General features: G+C 43.0%; 2 protein-coding genes across 10 annotated transcripts in view; one reads left to right on the top strand and one right to left on the bottom strand.

Moving 5' to 3' along the window:
- CDKL3 (cyclin dependent kinase like 3) overlaps nucleotides 1-13,139 on the bottom strand; it is a 41,245-nt gene extending 28,106 nt beyond the window's left edge. For 3 of the 7 annotated variants that reach the window (XM_029584003.1, XM_029584008.1, XM_029584009.1), the window contains exon 1: nucleotides 3,622-3,848. The gene's annotated coding sequence lies outside the window, so the exon portion shown is untranslated. The other 4 variants (XM_029584005.1, XM_029584004.1, XM_029584007.1 and 1 more) reach the window with 4 other exon arrangements.
- UBE2B (ubiquitin conjugating enzyme E2 B) lies at nucleotides 13,140-22,808 on the top strand. 3 transcript variants are annotated; one of them, XM_029584010.1, is made up of 7 exons: nucleotides 13,140-13,319; nucleotides 13,603-13,664; nucleotides 16,639-16,719; nucleotides 17,372-17,397; nucleotides 19,148-19,237; nucleotides 19,999-20,087; nucleotides 21,426-22,808. In XM_029584010.1, the coding sequence occupies exons 1-7, from the start codon at nucleotides 13,305-13,307 to the stop codon at nucleotides 21,552-21,554; spliced, it is 492 nt and encodes a 163-aa protein (XP_029439870.1). In that variant the 5' UTR covers nucleotides 13,140-13,304; the 3' UTR covers nucleotides 21,555-22,808. The 3 variants fall into 3 exon arrangements, with proteins under 3 accessions (XP_029439870.1, XP_029439872.1, XP_029439871.1); XM_029584012.1 differs by having other exon boundaries at nucleotides 13,140-13,379; XM_029584011.1 differs by having other exon boundaries at nucleotides 13,264-13,421.
- The last annotated feature ends 1,552 nt before the right edge of the window (nucleotides 22,809-24,360 follow it).

Below are 24,360 nucleotides of genomic sequence, written 5' to 3'. Positions count from 1 at the left end.
GCTTGAGAGACTTAGAAGCAATACAGTTTGCACAACATAAAAATGGCCGGAAAAAGAACCAGGGCTGACGTCGATGCTTCTCGTGAAGAAAATCATTGAAGGGGATACAAACCATGGCAAGATTTTAGCCTTGATGCGATAGGCCTTTTCTGGAAGTGCATGCCTGACCGAATCTTTATTGCCAGGTTTTTAACACTATCAAAGATGGCTTGACACTTCTCCTCAGCTAACACTGCAGGCAATTTTAAGTTGAAGCCCTTGCTTGTGTGCCATTCCGAAAATTTGAGACCCATGAAGAGCTATGTAAAATCAAATTTTCCTGTCATTTTGTTGGATTAGATGTTCTAAATCGCTTTGACCTACAATTGGAAAGGTGTTGATAAAGCAAAAAAAGAAATAAAATCTATAAATCTGGAGATCAAACAAGAAGGCCTGGGCAGCTCTAAGCATTTTTCAGGAGTGGCTCACAGCTTATTTTTGGCTTGTGGTGTAGTGGATCACTACTGTGACAGGAAGAACTTTGCCAACAAGGCAATGCTCCTCATAGACAGTGCCCCATGCCACCCAGTCAATCTAGAGGATTGGTCTGACAATGTGCAGGATAAATACCTCTAGAACACAAAAGCACTGATCCAATCTATAGACCAAAGAGCAATAGCTACGTGTGCTGTGTGTTCTCTAGGGTCCATTGCAAATGGAAACCATTCCACCAGTTCAACAGAATATAGCGAGCCTTGGACGTGACACTGGATTTGAAGACATCGTAGAATCAGATATGATTGCATTGCTATAGTCACATGGATAAGATCTATCCAATGAGGACCTAATACAGCTAGAACAATTGTGAGCTGCAGAAGGAAAGGAGAATGCAGACACTCCAGCCAACCCATAGCAGTTAGCCAGAAAGCAACAATACCAATCATAGACAATCTACAGGAATGAACAACAGTCTCAAGTGCTACAGGGCACTGCATAAGGAGAAAAAAATGTCCAAAGCAGCTGTGTTTGGATGCATATTTTGCAATGAAAGCTCCAGTGTAAGAGCAAGGAAAAAAAAGGAGGATGATCAATGGTATAAAGGAGTTGATCCACAGAATGATGCCTATGATCCACAAAAATAAGTAGATGGTCAAGAGAATGAGACAGAAAAAGGAAGATGCCTGTAGGAATGATAGATTTCTAAAAGAAAAAGAAAATAATTCTCTCTTTTCGATCCTGTTTGTCTGTTTTTCCATAGAAATGAATCTCCACGTTTATGACGACAGTTTGTGGGAAAATGGGTTTCAATATATGGATATACAGAAATAATAATGCAAATATACCATATATCAAGGGATTGCTGTATTCAGAGCGTGCAGAATACTGTGCTCCACTCTGCCCACGGGCATGCCTACAAAGACTAATTCACCCAAATAAATATACGTCTTTTATTTATTTCCAGAAACTCTCAGTCCTATATTTACTCCTGCTCCAGGCTGGCATAAAATCAAGAGCGTGGTGGCATTAGACCACTAGGGGCCCTAAGCAGGAATATTCTGGTGCCATCACCAGGTGGAAGGAGGAAGGCGTAGAGGTCTGCAGGAACAAAAGAAAGGGCAGAAGTCCACGTGGAGAGGGAAAGAAGCAAGGGTCTGCCATGTTATTATAAGAATAAAAAGGGAGTCTGGCAGATCTTAAACTGCTTGGGGCTCCAAACAATTGCTTAGTCTGTCAGCATTGTCCCAGCCTGGATTACTTCCTATGGAAGTTATTTTGACACTTTCAAACCTTTTTTATACTTGAAAAAATAAATAAGAAAGCAAGCAGAACAAACCTTCTTCTTGTACACTATTCAAAATTTGAATCGCCTTCTCCTATTTTTAAAACAGTAGCTAAGCCTTCCTTGCAAAAGCTGCTCTTAAAGGACAAGTCACTTTTCCTGCCTCGGATGGTTGCACATGCCTTTACTTTAAATCACACTTACTGAAAGTATGAAGAAAAGAATATATTATGTCCTCTCTTATGCAAAATCATAAAAATTAAAACATCTAATTACTTTAAATATTTTTTCATCAAATTGCAACTCATCTAACCCTGAACTTTTAACAGCACTTAAAGTGCTCGTCTTCTAAAAACTATTTTGGCAATTCTTAACAGCTAGAACCTCGTTTACAATCAGGCCGATGCAATACAGCGCACTGTTTAACCCGTGCTTGGATGCGCGTCCACAACCCTTTATTCTATAAGGGGATTAATGCGTCCAAAACCTGCATCCAACCCCCCGCAAAACTGATAGCGCTCAGCATGTTCAAATGCATGTTGATAAGGCTATTAGTTATTCTCCCCCGACTAAAAAAAAAAAAAAGTGCATCCAACGCGCACATTTTTACCCTCAGAAATTAACACCTGTCCGGAGCAGGTGTTAATTTCTAAGCAGCCCAAAAAGTGTACAGAAAACCAGAAAATATTGATTTTCTGTACATCCTCCAACTTAATATCATGGTGATATAAGTCAGAGGTACAAAAAGGCCAAGAATGTTTTAAAAAATGTTTTTTTAAATAAAAGTGTGCCATGGTCATGTTAGGAAAAAGGATGCTCAATTAACGAGGGTCCATTTTCCTAACCTGTGGCTGTGCACAGGTTAGGAAAACAGACCCTGGTAAAATTGAGCGTCCGTTTTCCTAACCCGTTAACAGCCACCTCTCCTGGGCCCCCGCTGCCAAGGAGGCACGAGGGGCGCACGTTTGTCCCTAGCACCTCCTTTTTAGCACAACCTCTCATGTAAATGTTCGATCACACACCCAGGAGAGGTGGCTGGGCGCGCATTAGGGAAGCGGGCGCTCAACACTGAACGCCCGTTTTCTGTGCAGATTTATTGGATCGGCCTGATTATGGGTATGCTGTCTCTTCTATACTACACCTTGCATTATCATCTTTATGCCTGTTCCACCTTAAATGCATTCAGCAACACTTCTTACACTTTCTAGGTGCGTGCACACTCTTTTCCTCATATCTAGCATAGTTTGGATAACATATCTATTTATGTATATGTGTGTGTGTGTGTGTATATATATATATATATGTATATATACTGTGTGTATGTTCTGTGGGTATAAAATGTGGTCTGTTGTGTGCGGATACAATTTCTAGCACTTTTTTTTTTACTATATACATGGTGTGATTACACACACACACATATATATATTATATATGACACAAACATACAGACAGATGGGTGTACACATATACTCAAAACACCCATGTACATAGTATTTCAGTTTTAGAGACTGTGCCATATAATTCATTATGTCTACACAGCACCGAAGCCGCTGATGCTCTGCAGGAGTCAGCCCGTTCGTTTTCAAGGCTGTAAGGAGCTCTTTTAGGGGGAGTTTGGGGGCACAATGGTAGAAATGCCCGCTGTCTGCTTGGCACTGGGCTCTCTTCTTCTCCAGGGGCACCCACCAGGCAGGCGCTCCTCCGGCTACTACCAACTGCCGGACCCACGCCTGGCATGTACCCCTCCCAAGCAAGGCCCCGGGCCCTGCAAAACCCCCAAGGGCCAACCAGAGGCAAGCACTGCACCCGCTAAAGGCCAGGGGCGGCGAGCAAGCTGAAAGGAGGAGCAGAACGCGGGTTACGTTTTGAGAGTCTCCTGCGCTGGCGGGAGACCTCCGGGTCCCGGGGCGCAGGTCCTGGCGCTCGGCAGCTCTCCCGAAGGTCCCAGCCCTCGAACGTAACCGGCCCTCACCCGGCATGCTACAGCATGCCAGCGCCGCGGCGGGCGGGAGGGCAACGGCGAAGTCTCCACCCGGCCGAGGTCGCCCGTCAAGAGCGCGCAGCAGCGAGCAGGCCCTCGGCAAACCCGCCCCGCCTCTGTCACCATGGCAACGCCCCCATGTTTACCTTCTTACGCGGCCCGACGTGCGTCCTGCGAGCCCCGCCCCGGGGCGTGGTGCTCTCGCACGCAGGGCCGCGAGCTCGGGAGAGTGACGTCACCGCTTGCGGCAGCTCTCGGCGGGGAGGCAACGGAGGAGCAGCTTAGCAGATTTCAATAGCGTTGTTGTGTTGCTTAATTCCTTACAGTGGGAAAGAACAACTCAAAATGCAGTATGCCTTCAGAATTCGAATCAGTTTCTTGTAAATTAAATAAAGGTAAAAGGCCGCATTGTGTTGGTTATTGACTGTTTTTCTGTAGCTTATTGCCTACCCAGTCCTTTCTTTAATGGGTTAGGGAGTGGAGCTTTGTTGTGTTTTCGGCTATTGTAGGGTATGCATTCAATCCTGAGGGTGCACTGCTTGCAGAAACTGCACCTACTGATGGGTGCGCAGGATGGGAGTATTCATTTTCTGGGTACAGTTTTTGTGAGGCTTGAAATATTACTGTGAATGAATACTATGTGCTGAGAAAGCAGTTTGCAAGTTTACATGAATCCTGAGTGCTTTGCTTTGAGAAGGTGTGAGAGCTGGTTCCTAGACAAGTAATCAGCACTGTTTGATTCCCAGCCATATTTTTAAATATAGACTGTTACTCCAATTAGGATAGTAATTGTAATTTTATTTTAATATACAGATTTTCTAAACAAAATCAAAAATGGTGTCCTATAAATAATAATTTTAAAACAATAAGCCAGATAGGGATTTACATCAACATACAAATAACTCAGATTTTAGTAATTAACTAATTTAAGACCTATTTTTGGTCATTTACAAGCTAATATCAAACCCTAGAAAATTTGATTACATACCTACTCCTTAAACAGCTTTAAACAACTTCAACAGCATTAAGATGCATAAAGAGTTTTAGAAGTGAGGGAAATGGAGGCTATCCAGTCTTTTGCACCAGATGCCACTAGGGTTGTCAACTGGCTCCAGCTTTTCAGGACAGGTTGATTCAGTCCTGGTTTTACTCCATTGCATGCAAGGAATTGTAGTCCTGAGTTCCCTTTTGCAGGTCGTTAGAAAAGCAAGGCTATGAATCCCTGCATGCAACGGGGTAAAACCAAGCCTGCAACAACCTGTCTCGAAAATGTGGAACCAATTGGCAACCCTAGGTGCCACATGTATGTTTATCTACCTGTTGGTGAGAAGTTGTATATGTCCACCCAATGCAAAGAGATTCTGGCTGTCAGAGAATAAGTCTGATCTCTGGAATCGAGTGGCAGACTGGAGGAATGAAGACAGACAAAGAGGTATATAGAGGAGACCTTCAGTGACATAGTAGAGCAGTCTCAAGTCCATTATTTATTTATTTATTAAAGGCTTTTCTATACCGAATTTCTTGATACAAATCAAATCAGCTCGGTTTACATCAAACAATTAGGAACTATAACCAACCAAACAGTAAATGCAATTTGAAGGAGAGTAAAGTTACATTATAACAAGGATGTATAACTTGGAGGAGGAAAAATAAGAGGGGGAAGAGAGATTAAGATATACATTGGGGTATGCGAAGGTGCAGATAGAATACCTCATGATAAATTTGTAAACATTCTCTTAAAAAATTTATATACACGGTTTAGAATTTGTAAAGTGTATAGTTATGGCAGCTCCTATGTTACATTGGAAGAGCAAGGTCACCTAGAAGAACAATATCACCTTGGTGAAGCAGAACGTGATCCTGCAGTTAGGACCTGCCCTCCAGTTGATGCTTTCTTCGCATACTGAGGATGTTTTTCCAGAGGCATATGCCCAGGAGGAAAGGGTTAGGACAGCCATAGTAGTTGGCATTCTGGTGGGCTAGCATGAAGATCTCTTGATAACTTGCCTGCTTAGTGCAAAGGTAGTGGACCTCATTTATCACCTAGATAGAATTTTAGAGAGTGCTGGTGAGGAGCTAGTTATCCTGCTACATGTGGCTACCAACGATGGAAGATGCAGGAGGGAAGTTCTTGAGGCTAAATGTAAACTTTTAGGTAGGAAATTGAATCTCCAGGTTTTTTTTCCCCCAATTCCATGCTCAGGATCCCAGAGGAAGGCTGAGCACCAGAATCTCAATGCATGAATGAGATGAGGGTACTAAATTTGTTAGGAATTGGGGGATATTTTGGGGATAAAGAAGCTTATTTGGATGAGATGGGCTCTACCTTAACCACAGGGGAATGCAGCTGCTGGCATTAACTTTAAAAAAGGAGAGAGAGCAACTATTAAACTAGATCATGGGATAAAGCTGATAGTCACTCAGAAGTGCATGATTCAAAAGGGTTTTGGGGGTTTTTTATTTAAGGATACCAGCAAAACAAAGGATGGGAATCATGGCAGGGGTCAGTTGTACACCTCCTGGGGTTAGGGAAGTTTCCTCCCAATCCACTCCTTTATTGGGGCGGACTGGGAAGGAACTGGGAATGGGCCGTTCGCGTCGCCGTGGTTTTTTTGTTTTTTTAATCACCCCCCCCTTGCGCGCGCAAGTCGATATAAAATCAGGTGCACGCGGGGATCGAATTTTATAACGTGCACCCGAATCGCGCCTAGGCTCTCGGGTCTCTGGAGAATGCAGCTAGATTGAAAAATATCTGCATCTGCTCAGTTTTCCAAGGAGCAGGTTGCTGTTTGTAAAGGAACTCTTTGGGGAAATATCTTAGGAGAAGTATTGAAAATCCCTAATGGGGTGGATGTTTTGCTTTCAGAAATGTACTATATTCCACTGGTGAAGCGAGGGTCGAACGAGGAAGAGCGAGCCCGGGACATAATTAGCACTACTGATAGCCTAGACTTGTCAGCCTTTTTGGAGACATCTCAAGATGATATTCCAACACAGGCTGTATCGTTGGCCTCCTTTCGTTCCGAAATGGACAAGATCTTTGTGTTTAAACACATTTTTCAGATATAAAGAGAATTCCGTTTGGGATGCAAAGGTAAAAGTGTTCAGGCATGTTGCCCATTTAATTCAGCGCAGGAGAAACCCTCTCCTTCTGAGGAGACAGCTGCTCACTGCCATGGGGACTTGGTTTTCCCCATGTCATCAAGGGAACAAGTTTGTTCTTCCTTTCCAATAAGAACTTTTTCTGCTGGACAGGAATGTTTGTAAGTTTGCTTTTCCTGGCCCTTGCTATTCATGGGGTGGGTAATGCAGCTTCTAGATGTGGGGTATGGCACGGCTCAGATGGATGTCTGATTTGGTTTTTTCCTTTTCCTTCCCGCTCCCTGTCTAATATGGACTGGCCCTTTATTATTCCCTTTTTGTGCATCCTTGGGTTTTATATTCTTGCATAGTTTGCAATTTCTTTATGCATAATGTTATGTATTTGGTTAAACGCAAATACAAAAAAACCAGAGAAATGCCCTAAAAGCTGAAACCAAAATTAATTTGTAAAAATAAAAAAGTATAGATAAAGTCCAAAAAGGTTGTTGATTTATCAGACAATGGATATAATTTAATCAAGACAAAAAAATAACTTCTGTACAGCCTAGTCAGTCACAGAATCACTAATTCAAGTCCTGAGCATCTGAAAGTGGGCCAGGTCCAGTTCTCAGCCTTGTCTTGGAGGCACACCTGACCTGTCTGGTTTTCAGAACAGCCACGCTGAATGTGCGTGAAATAAATTTCCATACATTGAGCTTCCAATGTATGCAAATCTCTTTCACACACTTTCATTACAGATATCTTGAAAACCAGACCAGTTAGACGTGCCTCCAGGACACGGATGAGATCCACTTCTGTCATAGGTTCATTATTATGCCAATTTAACATTTCTTTATGCAGGATGCACTTTAAAAAAAAAACAAAACTGTGTAAATACATGAATATTTGGAGATCTTTGATGAACTGTATTATTTCTCATGCTGCAGAGCTATCTGAGCCTCCTTGTTTTGCTCATGCAGAGAGCCCAGCCGTTTGAGTTTTTAGGAAAGCGACAATGAATGTGCATGAGATATACGTATTTGCATGCATTGCCTGCTTTGGATGCAAATATGTCTCATGCATAGTCATTGTAGATATCCTGAATGCCCTCTCCTCCTGAGTTTCTTCGTTTAACTGCGTGCCCTAATCAATTTAGGAAGAGCCTTAAGATCTATTTATTTAAGTTGGCTTTTGAGCACCCTTAATTTTGCAGGTTCCACCCATACGTGTATTGTTCCAGGAAGCCAACCTTGCTTTGTTTATCTTGCAGGATATAATCTATTTTTACTTTTGTTTGTATTATGTTGTCTGTTTAAATGCTATGTATGAAAGGTTGTAACCTGCAACGTACGCTGGAAGTGTGCAGGACATTCATTTTGAAATCTAAATACCCGTTCCCTGAGGATAGGCTTGGAAAGCACTGTGGAATGTGCCATCAGAAAGATGCTTCTCCTCCAGCAGATGGTACAGGTGCAAACCTGCAGTCTGTTCGAAATTTAAAATTTCAACTGCGGTGGTGGGGGGGGCATTTCATGATGGACGTCGTTAGAGTCTCCTCCTGAGGCTCCTTACAACTTACACAATTTTTCCTCCCTAAACTCTTTCCTCACCTTGAATCAATGGGGAAGCGAAAAGCGAAGGCTCCCGCCTACCCTTGGGTTTCCTCACCCTTGGTTACCGATCCCATCGATAGGTTTGTGGTTGTCACGGAAGGAGAACCAGCTCAGCTTCCACTTGCTGGTGAAATGTCCTTGGGAGGTGCGCTGCGCCGTGTGAAGGTATGGTGGCGCTTTCCCCAGGTTCCATCATCTCTCTCTCGCGGGCAGCTGCCCTCCCCCTGACAGCTCAGATTTACTGCAGTCTCTCTCCGGTGCCGTTGTGGACACACGGCCTAACGGTATTTTAAGCACCACTGCGGGTTGTTCTGCAGATTTGCCTCAGCCAGGGGTCGTGGCAGCTGGAGTTTTAGGGAGTGAAGCTACAGTGCAAGTTGGTGTTCCTGATATTTTTCATGCTGTGAATCAAGGTAACTCTGTGTTGCTACCAGAAAACTCCTTAAAATGTCTCGAAGAAGATTTTACTCTTTCAAGATCTACAGCTATTACTTTGGATTCTGTCTGGGAGGCAATTGCTGGTCTTTCTTCTCAATTGGGGCAATTATGTAGTTTCTCAACAGTCCCTTCCTACATCTTTGCAAACTTCACAAAAAGAATGGGTGAAGCTCTCTACTCAGGTCACAGACCTTCAACCTCAAATGTTTTCTTTAAAAGAAACTGTTGGGTTTATCATGAAAGGCCTTACAGCTTTGCCAATTAAAAAGGAATAGTTGGAAAATGTGGTCAGATCAAAAAAATATCAGACTGATACATTTTCCTAGCCAGAAAACAGTGTCCACCATCTCAAATGCTGAGGAGATATTTTTTGGAGATATTGAAAATTCCTGAGAGCATTTTACCACCTATTGCTAAAGTTTATTATCTACCTTCAGCTAAGAAAAATTCTCAAACGGATTCTGTTCGCCAACCCTCTTTTGATGTTTTGAATGTTACTGATATATTGGAGATTTCTGTTTCAACTCTTTGTGGGGGGGCTCTGATCGGGACCTTGGGATGAGGTTTTTTTCGCAATAGAATTGCCCCTTTTTTAAACTTTCGGGTTAACATTTTTCCTGATGTAGCGAAAGCAACCCTGCTTAGAAGTAAGAGATTTCTGCTATTGAGGTTTGGTGTCCTGCAACTCGGAGCATTATTTTGGTTAAATTTTCCTTGCAAAGGTGTGGTTAAGCTCCAGGGGGGTTATATATACTTTTTATGACCCCCAGCAACTAACCAGCTTCATAGTTCAAAGACAAACACCAATTTCCCCACTGACTTCACTTTCCTTCAATGACATCTCCTCCATAAATCAGGCTAACTTAGTATATTTGTTGCGCTGACACTAATTTTGGTCACTTATTTACCTTAACAACATTTTTCTTCACTAGTATTGTGTATTCCTCTCCACTTGTGGGCTAAGGTGTGACTAATTTTCCTTTATGCACGTTTGTGTGTAATATTCTGATTTATACTTTTTTCTTATTTCTGTACAAGATTCTATTTCTTGGAATTATTGTAAAAGCAATAAATAAATGCATACAAAAAAAAAAAAAAAAAGACGGTCCTTTTATGTCCGGAGCTCCACTCCCCTGCTACACCTAAACTCTTATCTCCCCATCCATTAAGAACGCGTTCATAAGATTAACCCAGATGTAGTATGTACACAGCAGACACAACAGCATCCAGGCCAAGCAAAAGAGCCGCACACAGATTAAAACTGTATTATTCCTTTTTTTTTTAACTTGTATATTTTCAGAAAAGAGTACCGTTACTGTTCTCCTCCTGTCCAGAGCTGAGGGTGATGAGTGGAACAGTCTCCTATGCGCCAGCCGCTCCTGGGAGATGGTGAATCCTACAGCTTCCACCTGGAGGAGTGGGTCACTGACGAAAGGAGCATTGAGCTCTTTCAGCTCTATAAAAGACATCTGCTGACAGCAGGCTGGGTTTAAATTCACTGTGCAGCCTACGAGTACTGTTGGTGATTCTGGCTTGAGTACAATGAAATTTGCAATCACTCGCTGGATGAACTTGGATTTCCTCTCATGCCTCTGGGTCACAGCAGCGGGCTCGGATTTAGGTACAGACAACAAAGGTAACTGCCCAGGGTACCAAATATCCAAGGCCAGCCTGCTTCTGCTAGTTTCAGGACCATACGCTGGCACAATTTCAAGGGAGCCCTGCCATGGCATTCTGCCCATGGGCGCCAAAGTCTTAAATCCAGCCTGGCACCGCAGTGGAATGTGTGTCCTTTGATGTTTGTACCTGGGTGTCCTGAAAGCTTGATGTTTGACTCAGGCCATACATGCTGCTCAGGTCACTCGAAGAGATTTTAGCTTTGGTTCTTGGGTGCTGATCCTCTCTCCATAGCTGCAGAATCCTGAGGTACTTTTGCCAAACGAGATAAGGTGGTCCTTGTGAGTGTGGTAGCATCTTATATATGAGTGGCAAAGTGCTAAGAAAAATCCGAGAAACCAGGGTTCTCTGGCTAGCTCTGCAGAGTGCTGCTGCTTTACCTCAGCAGTAAAGCTCTTTATGTGGAGCTAGGCCCATATCCTGGGAGCCTCAATGGAAAATAGACCGTGGCATTGCAAAGAGCTATGGCAAGGGTTGAACCTTTAGATATGATCATAGAAGTGTCCCCAAACTGGATCCTAAACAGAGAGTTATCAGGACAGCTGTTTCTCTTTTCACCATGAATCTAAAGCAGACAGTGCTCTCTTACTAATTCAGCCAGTGGAGCTGTCCCTAGTGTCCTTGTGGGCAAACAGACTGTGACACTGTGGTGTGCTGCAGCTGGTGTCAAAACTTCACAGCTTAATAAAGGGACTTTTAACCAGTAAACAGAAAAGCTATTTAGTGACCCTCCAGCATTAAACACAAGCATGCCAAAGATTTTATCATTACAGATTAATAACTGACTAAAATTCCACTGTATGAGGGTAATGGATGCATAGTACAGCCTCCCGATGGAGGTGGTGAAGAGAAGGATGTATCTGACTTCAAGAAAGCATAATACAAGCATAGGGGATCTCTGAAGGAGTAGTAGGGATCAGCAGTTGATATGACTGAGCAGACTAGATATGCCCCTATGGTCTTTTTCTGCCATCATATTTCTATGTTTCTAAATTTTCCTTAATCCTATTCTTATTTTCAAAATAGAAATTATAACAAGTATAAAAAGTGTACTCCCATTAAGGGTACACAAATGGGAGTGACATTCTTGTACAGCACGCATAACACCCAGTTACACCAGTCATCCAGTTAATGCATGCTATTGCAGCTGGCTATAAAATGAGATTCTGCAGATCATGAGCCTAATATCACAGTCAGGGTTTGGTTTTTATTGTGACTACCATTTTTACGTGTTTTATACAAAATCAAGCAAGAACACTTCATGTAAAGATCACGTCATCCATCTATCGGTGACCTAGTGTAAGGAGACAAATCACCAAACAGAACGAGTTGATATTTTACCATTTACCCTTGGGTGCTTAGAAGATTTCAGAATTTTATTGAAAATGTTATTGCCTTCTGTTTGGTTCAGTTTTGTTCTTCCACATTTCAACTGCAATAATGTGCATTAACTGATACCCTAACAGCGACTACAACAAAGTAAAAATTGTGGTAGGAAATACATCTACCCAAAGTAAATACATCTCAACTGGGCAGACTAGACCTTTTTGGACATTTACTATGTTACTATATAAAATTGATGGCCAATAACTTCTTCACTGTATACTGATATCAATGGTTTTATTATTAGTTGTGTACATGTTAGTGTGTTTGTTAAAATTTGTCACCACTGCTGACGTGCCTCTAATTTCAATCTTTTCTATGCACCTTTTTCTATTGTAAAGTGCTGCTACAAATCTCTTCTGTATGCTACCATCCTAATATGCCGAGTGAATTCTGTATTCAAAATGGTGGCTATCAATTCACATAATAGATACACAGTACATGTTCTTGGAATGTGAGAACCACAAAGCACATATTCGATGCATACCCCTCTTAAGAGGGTCTTACAGAGTACCATTAGCAGGCCATAGTGATGGGAGTTAACAAAACACCGACTTCTATTTAGGGATCTATCAAGTGCACCTACAGAAACCTTTTCAAGGGGAAGCAAAAAGAAAAGGCAGGGATGTATAAAAATTCAATAAAATACATACAAAAACAATTAGTCCTCCTTGGACTCTCGTTAGAAAAATAAAAAGCCATAGGGATATGGTTTGACTAATGCCTTCCATATACTCTGCAACCCACATTGTTTTGGGGAGGAAGGCAAGAGGCGTAGGCCACAATGTGCTCCTACCTAGAGTATTTGCTCGTTTCTGTTTTCTAGGATTTTTCTCACTCACAAAAACTGCGGAACACAGGGCCGCCATCATCATCGTCGCAATGGTTTATTTATTTAATGGGTTTGCTTTTGTCACGCGTTTTCCACCAGAAGCGTTCACCGCGCGTTACACCATCCTCGCAAATCCCGCAGCGAGTTGCATTGTGCAATAATATTCAGGGCGGTCACTCGCTATCACCTTGCCGTGACCTTCACCTGGTCAAACCTGCCCTTCCTACGCACGCGCCCCGGGATTTTAACCCGACGGCCCCGGGGGGAGGGGGAGGGGGCCGGCAGCTACCCACGCACGCGCGTGGGCGCGCACTCGCACGCCGCCCACGGGCCACCAGCCCAGCCTGACAACGGATTGTTGACGGATTCCGCCCCAGCGCGTCACGTGACGTGACGTGACGCAGCCCTTTCTCCGGAGGAACCCTTACGCTTTCGGCCGCTCCATCCAAGCCGCCCGGCAAGGAGAGGGAGGCACCGTTCCGCTGCCCGCGCTCCCGCTATGCCCTGAGCTGCCCTCCGGACGCGAGAAGGCCACTTCCGATGGAAGAACCGAAGGTTTAGGGGGCGGGTCCGGTTTTTCATTGCTCCGCTGCCCCTCTCAGGAAGCCGCCGGCGGTAATCCCCACTGCTCCCTCCCCCCGGCTCCGGTGAAAGATGGTACGGTCGGGTAGAATGTTCTGCTCTCCCTTTTTGGGTGTTTTGAAACGTCATCGCTGGGGTGTTTGCATTCAGGGCTGGCGAGGAGGGGTGGCGGCGGTGGGGGGGAGGGAGCGCGAGACGGCGGCGGTGGAGGAGGCGCTGGGCAGGCTTTCGGTTAAACTCTCTCCCTCTTTTCCAGCTTCCTTCCTGCAGGACCATGTCCACCCCTGCCAGGAGACGGCTCATGAGGGATTTTAAGCGGTAAGTGGCGCCTCGCCGTGCGGGCGTGGAGCCGGGGGGGGGGGGGGGTGTTCTCGCGGGCCCTGGCGGCAGGCCCCGGGCCGCCGCCGCGCCTGAAGTTTAGGTTCCCTCTCCGGTCCTCGTGCCTGGGCATGGAGCGGAAGCCCCTACGGAGAGCGGCTGGTGCCGGGCGATCGGTGATGTGGCTTCCTTCTGGCTTGTTGCTCTCCGTGCTTGGGCGGCATCCTGCCTCTCATAAACATTTTTTACATTTTTTATTTTGGTGCTGTTAGTGTAGAATGGAAGGTAATATTCGTGCCCCACGCTGCTAGCAATAAAGCCCCTGGAACTGGGATGGCCAATCATCCTCTCTCGTCTCGTAAGAAACCGACTGCACCTTTTTTTCGGTGTAATGCGGCGACTTGGATGCTGGGCTTAGTCGCCGATCCCCCCCCCCCCCCCCCCCCCCCCCCCGGAGGCAGCTGGCGAGAAGTTGGCAGGGATCGACCTGCCCAAAGTGGCAGGGCTTAGGTGGCGCGGGCCGGGCAATGGTTCCGTGGCCTTCTGCAAGGCGCTCACCTTCAGTCGCTGGATGTTTGCGTGGCTTGTTGCACCGAGGTGTAGTGAACTTCTTAGCACTCTGGCGTGCATGTTCCACTGCTTGGCAATGTCAACTTTAAATATGCAAAAAAAACAAAACCAGGGACACCTTTTTTTTTTTTTTTTTAAACCATGATACCTATGATCTCTCTTTGGGCGTGATTTACCATGTGCCACATAGATACTAAATGGGAGAAAAGTCTTAGTAAATTAGGCACTTTTTTTTGAAAACCAATATCGTTGAGGATTTTCATCAGTTGGTGGTACTAGTTGTTGGCTCCTAAAAATATTTGAGTTTATTTTTTTTAATTAACAAAGTTAATATTGATTTTACATGGAATAGGCTATAAACATTGTCATCAAAACCTTTAAAGATGTGAGTTCATGTGGGATCTTGAAAAGAGCATCAGTAAAACAAAACAAAAACTCATACCTCTCAAGGTTTTGTTACTGATTACAGATAAGCTGTAGGAGGAGGTCCATATTTTGTCTCAGTTTTCCATCCTCTGTTGCCAGGGCCAGCTTTAGGCAATTGGGTGCCATGTGCAAAAACTGACAATTTGACTCGCTCCTTTTTTTCTTCCCACCCATCCTAGTGAAAAAATGCTAGCTTCACTCATGTCACCACCCTGCAGCCTCACACACATTTTCTGCCCTCCCTCCTCAGCCCCACCAAACAGGAAAACAGTGCTGTGATCCAGTCTTCTTTTTTTTTAAGCCCTGCTTCCTACTTGCCAAGGGTCTCTCTTGCATGGTTTTCAAACAGTGTATGAGGCGGGCAAGAGAGGCTCTGGTGGCAGGAAACATTTAGAAGTCCTGTGCCCCCTTCCGTGCTGTTCTTCTGTTGGCGGGGTCTGCAGCAGCACTTTGGCCCTATGGATCTTTGGGGGGGAGGGAGGGAGCAACACTTAGCTAACTCTTCTTCACTTTGCAGGCAGTGGGGGACAGTAGCAACTCTTCTTTGGCCTAGCAGCCATAGTGGCATTCCCCTAGTGCTTGGTGCCTGCATGGCCTCGCTGGTTCCACACCCCAAAAGCCTGCCCCCGTCTGTTGCTAAAGTAAGTCTCTCAAGAGAAGCAATTGTAATCCTATTTATAATATTTGACTACACTGATGGGGGGGGGGGGGGGAAATAGTAACAAAAGGGCAACTATAATGCCAATAGGTTTCTGTAACTGCTTTTGCATTTTTCTTCAGTGTGAAAGTTCTCTTTGAAAACGCTTCCCAACATTTTTCTTTTTTTTAGACTTCTATATTAATTTTACTATAAATCTGTCAGATATATACAAAGAAGTGAAATTCCATTTTGATTCAGTGTAGTTTTGTGGCCAAGAAAAACTGTAATTGTGCCCGTTCTCAAGGCAGAGTGAGCTATTTTACTTTAATGCTGCCCTTCCAATAAACTTTCACCCTGTACCCTTACATTCCGATGTTCAGAGAACCTTGCTATGTCAGTATTTTATTGACTGTAGTATGTAGGAAATATCTTGTGTATACAAGGAGGGAGAGCGTGTCTCAGCTGTAAATACTGAACTCTTCAAGGCAAAGCTTGAATTCACCAAGAGTCTGGTTGTTGAAACAAATACCTCAGAATGAATCCTTTGTCATATGTTTGATAGTTTCATGCTCAGCTAGAGAATGTTTGAGTCAGATTACTTTTTAAGTTTGCGTGTAAGAAAAGGTCTGCCATATGGAGAGACCTTGATTTGAATCCTGGATCACTTTTTCTGCATCTGATGCTAACTGGAAATGGAGATGCCGCGAAGGCACTGTGAGGGAGGGGGTCATGGCTATCAATAAGAGCCACATCTGGTGGCTGGATTTAAGGAGCCCATGATTACAGGGGTCCAGAAGGGAACCCTAGTGTATGGCTCTCCGTCTAGGTCTGTTGCTGCAATGACCAGATTAGGAACAGTGGGAGGGAGGGACTATTAACATGGGGTGAATTTCCAGATGAAAACTGGTGCCAGGATCCTGGCACTGGTTATGATTTGAGCTGAAAGAAAAAGGAGAGGAGCATCATGAGGACAAAAAAAAAAAAAGCTCTGCCACATGGCTCAGGAATAGAGCTACACATGTCAGATACTCGCATTTTATTCAAGTCTCTGCTTTTCAGTGAATCTCAGGCCAAAGTATGATGTGGCACTAGTTTGCTGAGTGTCCCAGCTATATTTAGTATGAACAGGTTTGTCAATGTGCCCAAACCTGTTTTGAAAGGAATATAGATTGGATCCTTGAATTGTCTTATTATGCTGGGTGTAAAACCAAGCTATAGACACTTGGTGTGTCTTTCTTTTGCTATAGGTTGCCTGAATACAGTTTTTATTAAATTGGCCTTTTGTTTTTTTCCTTGTTACATTAGGATGCCTTTTTTTCCCCCCCCCCCCCCCCCTAGATTACAAGAAGACCCACCTGTGGGTGTCAGTGGTGCTCCATCTGAAAATAATATCATGGTATGGAATGCAGTAATATTTGGGTGAGTAGGAGAAAACAACATTTTCCCAATAGAAGCTGGAATGAAATTTTAAAATCTGTTCAAACCTGATAGGACTTTTGCATGTATTTATTTATATTTAGCTCCAAGCTTTTCATTGGTAGCTCAAGGCAAGTTGCATTCAGGTACAGTAAGTGTCAAGCATGGTGCAGAGCAATGGAACGTGGCTTCAAGGAGTGACCTGGAAGCCAGCTGGGGGGGAGAAATGCCTTGCTGGCTCATTATATACAGATCATGATAGTCTGTTCTGTGCTGGAAAGGGAGAATAAAGCCTGTGATCCCTGTGATAGTCTACTCAGGAGACATTTGTCATCACAAAGGAAAGAGAAGATGCTGCTTATATTTTTCCAGTAGTTTAAAATGAAAGCTAATGCGTCTTTTTTTTTGTTTTTTCTTCTTTTTTTAAATATCAGTTCTGCTCCTTCAGATATGGGCTATATTATAAATGTGGTTTGAGTACTTGATTATTCATACATGCACAGACTGAACAATTGGGAAGTTAAAATGTAGATGTTAGTCTTTTTTTTATCAAGGATTTATAAACAGAGCAGTAGTTAAGACTTTGATAATTCCTATACTGCTATTTTTTTTTTAATGAAATTGCCCTAATGGGAGACTGTGTTCATTTTTATAGGCCAGAGGGGACGCCTTTTGAAGATGGTAAGTAATTTTTGGTAAAAGCTCAAAATGCTGTTGTGCACGATATTAGATTTATTGTCCGACTCTTACAAACTTTGGGCAGCAGGAGGCTGAAATGCATTGCATTTTTTAGAGCAGTACCAAACTGACAGCAGTTCGTTTTGTAGTTGAGGCAATAAATACTGTTCAGTTTTTGTGTATAGTTTGACACACAAACTCAACTTTTATTCCTGCTCAGCTCTTCGACCAGAAAAGGCACAAAATAGGACAAATTAATTGTCTTCCCCCTTAAAACTGCCTGTGTGTGTATTTTTGCTCAGTAGTTTAGTGCAGAAGAACCATTTAAACTGCTCACCTACTGATCCAGGCCTTTTCTACTCTCCCATACTATAACATTTTATCCCACTGGTAATCGCATGTCATAGTAATGACAACAGATAAAGATCAAAATGTCCTTGCTTGTTTCATAATTTTCTATTGTCTATGAATACTATTGCTTCCTATTCTCATTTTTAATCCCATCAGATCTTGGTATATTTTTGTCCTATTGATTGGATTGATGTCCCAGTACTAGTTATGATCTAACTTTGAACTCTTAGGGTGAAAAAGCAAGACAAAAAAATAGTGAGTAGGCACCAGTTACGAGCAAAAGAGAAATTTGGCAGTGTGTAAAATCAAGTAACTGCATCAAGATTTCAGTGAGACAAACAAATAATGCCTGCCTTGCTGGTTTATTTTTTGCTGAATCTCTGCTAATCTGGAAGGAGAGGAGTTCTATGCTTCTAAAATAGCAGCGAGTGGCTTGTGAAGCCTCTAGAGAGAGTATTGAGTGCGCGCGCGCAGTCCTGCTCTGGTGCATGTGGCAGTTGGCGTAAGATTAAGATATCACTTTGAAGGGATAATTATTTCAGTGTGACGCTCGGTGTCTCACTCCCCCTCTCCCCCACTTCATTAGATGTATTATAACAAGTAGGTTTAATTGGCTGTAAAAAATTGCTGCTTTTTTTTTTTATTTATATATAAAAGAAGTGGTTCATGATAAAACATTGACAGTTGAGCACGCGGGGACCTTTCTTTTTAGGCTTGACCTACTCGTGCACTAAAGGTCATGGTGACCTTTTTACATATGTAACTTCAGTACGGACATTGTTTTATTTTTGTGTTATGTTTTTATTTATGTTCTACGCTGCTTCAGACAGCTCTAACTGGAGCAGGGGAAGCGATTAATCGTTTTTTTAAAATACATTATTTTGCCCTGATTTCTTTAGTAAATCGTAATATTTGATCTATTAAAGCCTGTGCCATGGATGAATGTGCAGATAAAAGATGGGGGTTAGCATTGCAATCACTAATTATATCTGGCCCACCTTTCATTCAGAATCTGAAAAGCTGTTGGCTAGAGGCTTTGATTTATTTATTTTTTTTCTTTTTAAATTTTAAAGATATATTTTGGGTTAGACCTGTTTCGTTCTCCCCATGGGTTCTGAGTTTGGATTCCCCGTCTGAGGCAAACTGGATCTGGATGTGCTGTGGAGGTGATAGTTAGGATCACAAAGGGAAGGAAGCTGCTGGATGCTACAGAGCTTGGCCCCTTGTAGCCAGCCAGTGGTACTGAGGATGCATTTTGGAGCAGGTGCTTTTCCAGCTCTGGACTGTCCAAGCATCATCTGGGGATAGGATGAGGCGACAAAGAACACAGGATAGTAGAGTGCAGAGAAATAAAATTGTGTAATGCAGTAATGTACACATTTTATATTCCCTCTTTCTGCAGGTACATTTAAACTAGTAATAGAATTTTCAGAAGAATATCCAAATAAACCCCCAACTGTTAGATTTGTATCCAAAATGTTTCATCCGAATGGTAAGCGCTGTATATTGTAATAATTTGGTGCGTGATATAGCATGTCAGATGTGTGAGGTACAATGATGTATATGCAATATTAAAGAACAGCCATGCTTACCTGTTACCAGATGTGTAAGTCCTGGAACAGCTGTCTGATGTGAAAGGGGAGTAGAAAAGCAGCCTAGTGTGCTTAGAGCAGCGGGCGGGAAGGCAGGGTTCAAATACCACTGCAGCTCCTTGTGAATCTGGTCAAGTCACGTCGCCTTCTGTTCCCTCAAGCACCTACTTAGCTCGATGTATTGTACTGGCTTGAACTCTGATTTGGAAAAGCGAGTAATCTAAAATCCATACCGCGTCTCTGAGGTTCACTGTAACATGATGTCTATGATTGCTGACGTTACCTAGGTCGCTTCTATCATTTGCTGCTAACTATACAGTGAAGGTGAATCCATTTTAGTAAAAAAAAAAAAAAAAAGTTTGACATGCTCATTTCAGACAATCCACAGCTTATTAAATTGTAACAGTTAATGCCATGAAAGCCTCTTTCTGAGGTTTTCAGGAATTTAGATGTTAGAAATAAAAGGCCTCAAGTTTGTTTTTCCTTTGGTAAATTCTACTCCCCATCACATTTCTAGCAGGGCGAGTAGGCAGTCTTCCATTCATTACGTTTTGTATGAGTTATTGTGCTGTATACCTTGCCCTGTAGTCTTTTCCAGGCATGACAACGTTTCTCCTGTAATAATAAAACCACTTTGTGTACCTGTTTATTGCTATTGCAGTTTATGCAGATGGTAGCATATGTTTAGATATACTGCAGAATCGTTGGAGTCCGACATATGATGTGTCTTCCATTTTAACTTCAATTCAGGTAAGTGCTGATAATTTTCAGCTTTATGAGACTGGACCACATAGCATCTGACTTACTGTACTTCGGGGTTTCCCAAACCCGTCTTGGTGACAGAACGGACTTCATTGCCAATAGCAATCTGTACCAGCACCAGAAATGTCACCCTCCGAGGCCAGGCTGAAGGGGTTTTCCTATCCCCTAGAGCAGTGGCTCTTAACCTGGTCCTCAGGGCACACCTAGCCAGTCAGGTTTCCAGGATATCCAGTGAATGCAGCGGAGAGACTTGCATACAACATTCTCATGGACATCCTGAACGTCGGACTGGCTGGGTTGAGAACCAGTGCCCTAGAGCAGAGAAAGCTGGTGCTATCTTCTATGGCTAGAAAAGAGGGAGTACCCACTTCCAGAGAATTGCCGCGGCCCTCTGTGCGAGCTCACAGGTCACGCAGCCCCAAAGCGAGCTGAGCTGCTGCTGCCACAGCTGCGTGCTCGGGATATCCACCAGAACGGACATGGGCTCACGTTTTTGCAAAGATTGCCCCCCCCCCCCCTATCAAAGTCTATTTAGTGGGTATCTTGCAAACCTGACAGGCTGGTGGGGGTCACCAGGGCAGGTTTAGAAAGCCCTGCTGTGGTTGCTGTGAAACAGTAGCGTGGGTCTTGGCACCAGAATTAACCTTTGCCGTGAGTAGTAGGGCAAGCATTCGTATGCCAAAGAGCCATCGCTACTGGGACCGCTTTCAAAAGTGGTAAGAAACCATTTGGGCTGAGGAGCGTGTGTTCTCCTCGTGTCCCCTAGCTACCCGTTAGGGGCAGGTTCAGAAATGTACTTTGGTTGCTGAGGGCATGGTGTGGAAAAGTACCAAAACCAGGAGCGAGGCTGCAAGACATTCCTCACTTGAAGTTTAAATTTAGAATATTTGAAGTCTGGCACTGCAGTAGTCCCAGGTGCTGAATTTTTTTCCTTTGCTGGAATAAAGTCTTGGCTTGATAGATTTACACAGAAGCTTCAGGTTTCCCAAAGAGCCCCAGCCTTTCCTAAAAACCCCGTTTCCAGGCCAGCTGTGAGCAACCAGCTTTGCAGACTGGAAAGCTCCTCCTTTTCTCGGCTCACGGGACGCTGGATTTTCTTCCTTTTGAACAAGTTCAGAACAAGTTGATCTTGGGCTTTGAATGCTGCTTTTCTGTGCTAGTAAATAATTACCTGCACTCTGTGCTGTCTCGTTTGGGGATTTGAATATCCTGACTAAGGGTTGATGGTGAGAGGGGGCCGGATTTAATACCGGCCCGATTTATCCTTACCTAATTAATATTGCCTCTTTTTTTTTTTTTTTTTTTTTTTTGTCTTTTTCCTTCCAGTCTCTGCTTGATGAGCCTAATCCGAATAGTCCCGCAAATAGCCAAGCTGCACAGCTTTACCAGGAAAACAAGCGTGAATATGAGAAGAGAGTTTCTGCTATCGTTGAACAAAGCTGGAATGATTCCTAATAGCTAATTTTACTCTGTTCATCCTTCTCATCACCGTTGTGTATAACTTAACTCAGTAAAAAGGAAAGTTGCCTGAATATTTTTAAGTGCCACCAGTTTTAAGGATTTGCCTCCAAAAGGTGTTTTTGCAAACAAAGAAAAGCCCTTCCGTGTGGAAACTTTAAAAAGCTTGTGTAGCTTCATTTAATGTACTCCTTCTTGCATGGTATGAACTAAGTTATTGCTACATTTGTAATATATCCTGTTTGTATTAATTTTTTTTTTGAACTGTATAACATTGGTGTGGAGCTTTCACAAAAAGAATACACATTTTGTAAATCTGTACTTTTTTCAAAAATTGAATGCCTTATTTGTGAATTCTTTAGATTTTTAAATTTCAGAAAGAGCACTTACTTTTTTTATACTGTATAAATGATGTGCAAAGCTGTTTAATTTCATAAGCATCTGTGCAAAAGCTGTTTTTTGTTCTTTTATTTCCTTATCAGTATAAGGGATTCATTTTAAGATTTTTATATCTTATGACGTGTTGTACATACAGGGGCCGAGGCCTCTCTTGACTTGTATTACAATCTTTAAACATGCACTAAGGAGAGTGCCTCGGAGTTGCTGTACGGTTTGGTACAGATAAAACTCAAGCAGCCAGCCCGTACCTTCCAGCTGCAACTTTGTTACTGAGAATTAAGTGTTGTCCCCTGTTGGAAGGTGAGTTGGTGCTCTAGGAAACAATCAATTCATCCAGTCGGCTAGTGAAAGTGACTATTTTTAAATTTCTGTGCAAACTACCACGAAGTTAGGTAAACAAAAGGTACAACTGTGCTTGCTTTTTACAAAGAGGGCGGTCAGCCAGTTGCCCTGTTCTGCTTGCCCATTAATTTGAATGTTTTGTCTAAACAAAAGGAAGGTTTACGGGTGCAGGCACTATTTTTTTTTTGTGCAATATAAATTTAAAAATAGAACATTAAAACTGCATCATGACTTTGTTTTAAATAGCTCTTTCAGTTCTTTGCATAGTCACAGTTGTAAATGGAAATGCCTAGCAGATGGGAGGGGTTTTTTTTTTCTTCTATCCCCTCCCTCCATAAAATTACCACCTGTGGCAGGGTTGTTGTGCCCTGGCCTTAGCCTGGTTTTTTGAATGGGGTATCATCCTCCTTCCCCTATAACTCTGGTTAATGAAGATAGGTAAATATTTAAATGAATTATATATATTAAAATAATCCTGCCTGTTTTAAAGCAGTATGCTTATAATTTTCCTACTCTATGAAAAGGCACTGGCAGGTAAAAGAGTAGGATTTACCTGCAGGGTCAGAAAGTAAGAGACCAATCATTTTGTATCCATTTCTTTACCTACAAGGTAAAGAAACTGCTTCTACGTGCAGCTAATCTGCTTAATGCAAAGGCGCCATCTGCCCTGCCTGCACTTGGGCTCTTCTGGTTTATCCCTCTGTACTAGAAGTAACAGGATTGTTTCTGAACGTGCACCGGTCCTACAACAATAATGCCGGCGGTAAAGCCTGGAGAACAGACTCAAACCCGCTGTGAGCTGAGGGATATTTGCCTTTTCTGGTGTTACATAAGGACTAGGGACGGCAGTGGAAGAGTAGACAGCGAAGACGTGCTATCTGCTGCCAAAGCTCACAGAAACTGATGCGTATGCCCATTGTAGCAAGAGAGCTTAATCAGATGGCTTAAGATTCTGTTTAAAAATCACTTTTTTCATGTTTAAAAATACACTGCAGTCGGTTTGCTGGAAACAGTTGCAAAGTGGCTGGCCTGATCTCTTCCTTGTGTGTTCCTGAGGGATCGGCCATTTTGCTAAAGAAATCATTTGTATAGACATAAAGCTCACCTTTAATGGCTTCAGCGTGGGGGGGGAACCCTCCTGTACTTATAAATCTTAAAAGCAGCACTGTCCCCCCCCTACAGTCCTTGAGGGCTGCTCTTGCACGTTAGTATCGAAAAGTCTATTTAATAATAATTGATGGGCTATCATCTCCAAAGTGGCCCTTGTATCAATGCACACTAGCACAACAGCCTTGCCCTTGTCAAGATGTAAGCTGATATCATTTATCAAACATGCAAGTGAGTGTCGGTGCTGTAACCCTTCCTCTAACCTGATTACTCTGGGTGCAGCACAAGGACTTTGGAAAAAAAAAAACAACCCATCAGCTTCGTTGAGTGTTGGGGGGGGTAGCACACCAAGTTGCAAAACTTAAATTTACTGTATCTGTTAGGGGAGATGGTAGACCCAGCTCTGAGTTCTTAATTTAAATGGCTCTGGGGATGAAAGTAATGCGAAAGAGTTTGGGATCACCACGATCGAGCTAGGTAAAATATCAGTTCACATGCTCTGAATTTTTGCATCAAATGTACTAAAAAAACAAACCTATCAATGGTCAGTTGATTTATAAGAAAAACAGTTCTCAGATTGAAAACCTGAACTACAGGAATATAACTCAATTGTTTAGACCTGTAACTAGCCCTAGAAAGTATTCTTGTAATGATCTGTTTCACTTGCTTTATCATAAATAGATAAAAGTTTAATGCTATGCTTTAGCCCAGATGGTCTTAACATAGGCCTTGGACTACAGCTGGCTGGTCAGGTTTTTAAGAGCTCCAGACTGAATAAACATGAGGTAAATTTGTAGGCACTGCCTCTATTGTATGAAAATATATCTTATGCATATTCAGTGTGGAGATCCTGAAAACCTGATTGACTGGGTGGATCCTGAGGACGGGGTTGAGAAACCTGCTTTAGCCTATGCTCATCCTCAGGAAGATTGCTTTTGCAGGGGAGAGAGGGTGT

Source organism: Rhinatrema bivittatum, chromosome 18, assembly GCF_901001135.1.
Source record: "Rhinatrema bivittatum chromosome 18, aRhiBiv1.1, whole genome shotgun sequence".
Classification (NCBI taxonomy): domain Eukaryota; kingdom Metazoa; phylum Chordata; class Amphibia; order Gymnophiona; family Rhinatrematidae; genus Rhinatrema; species Rhinatrema bivittatum.
The sequence above is the reverse complement of the archived record's forward strand: the minus strand, read 5'-3'. Positions and strand labels throughout refer to the sequence as shown.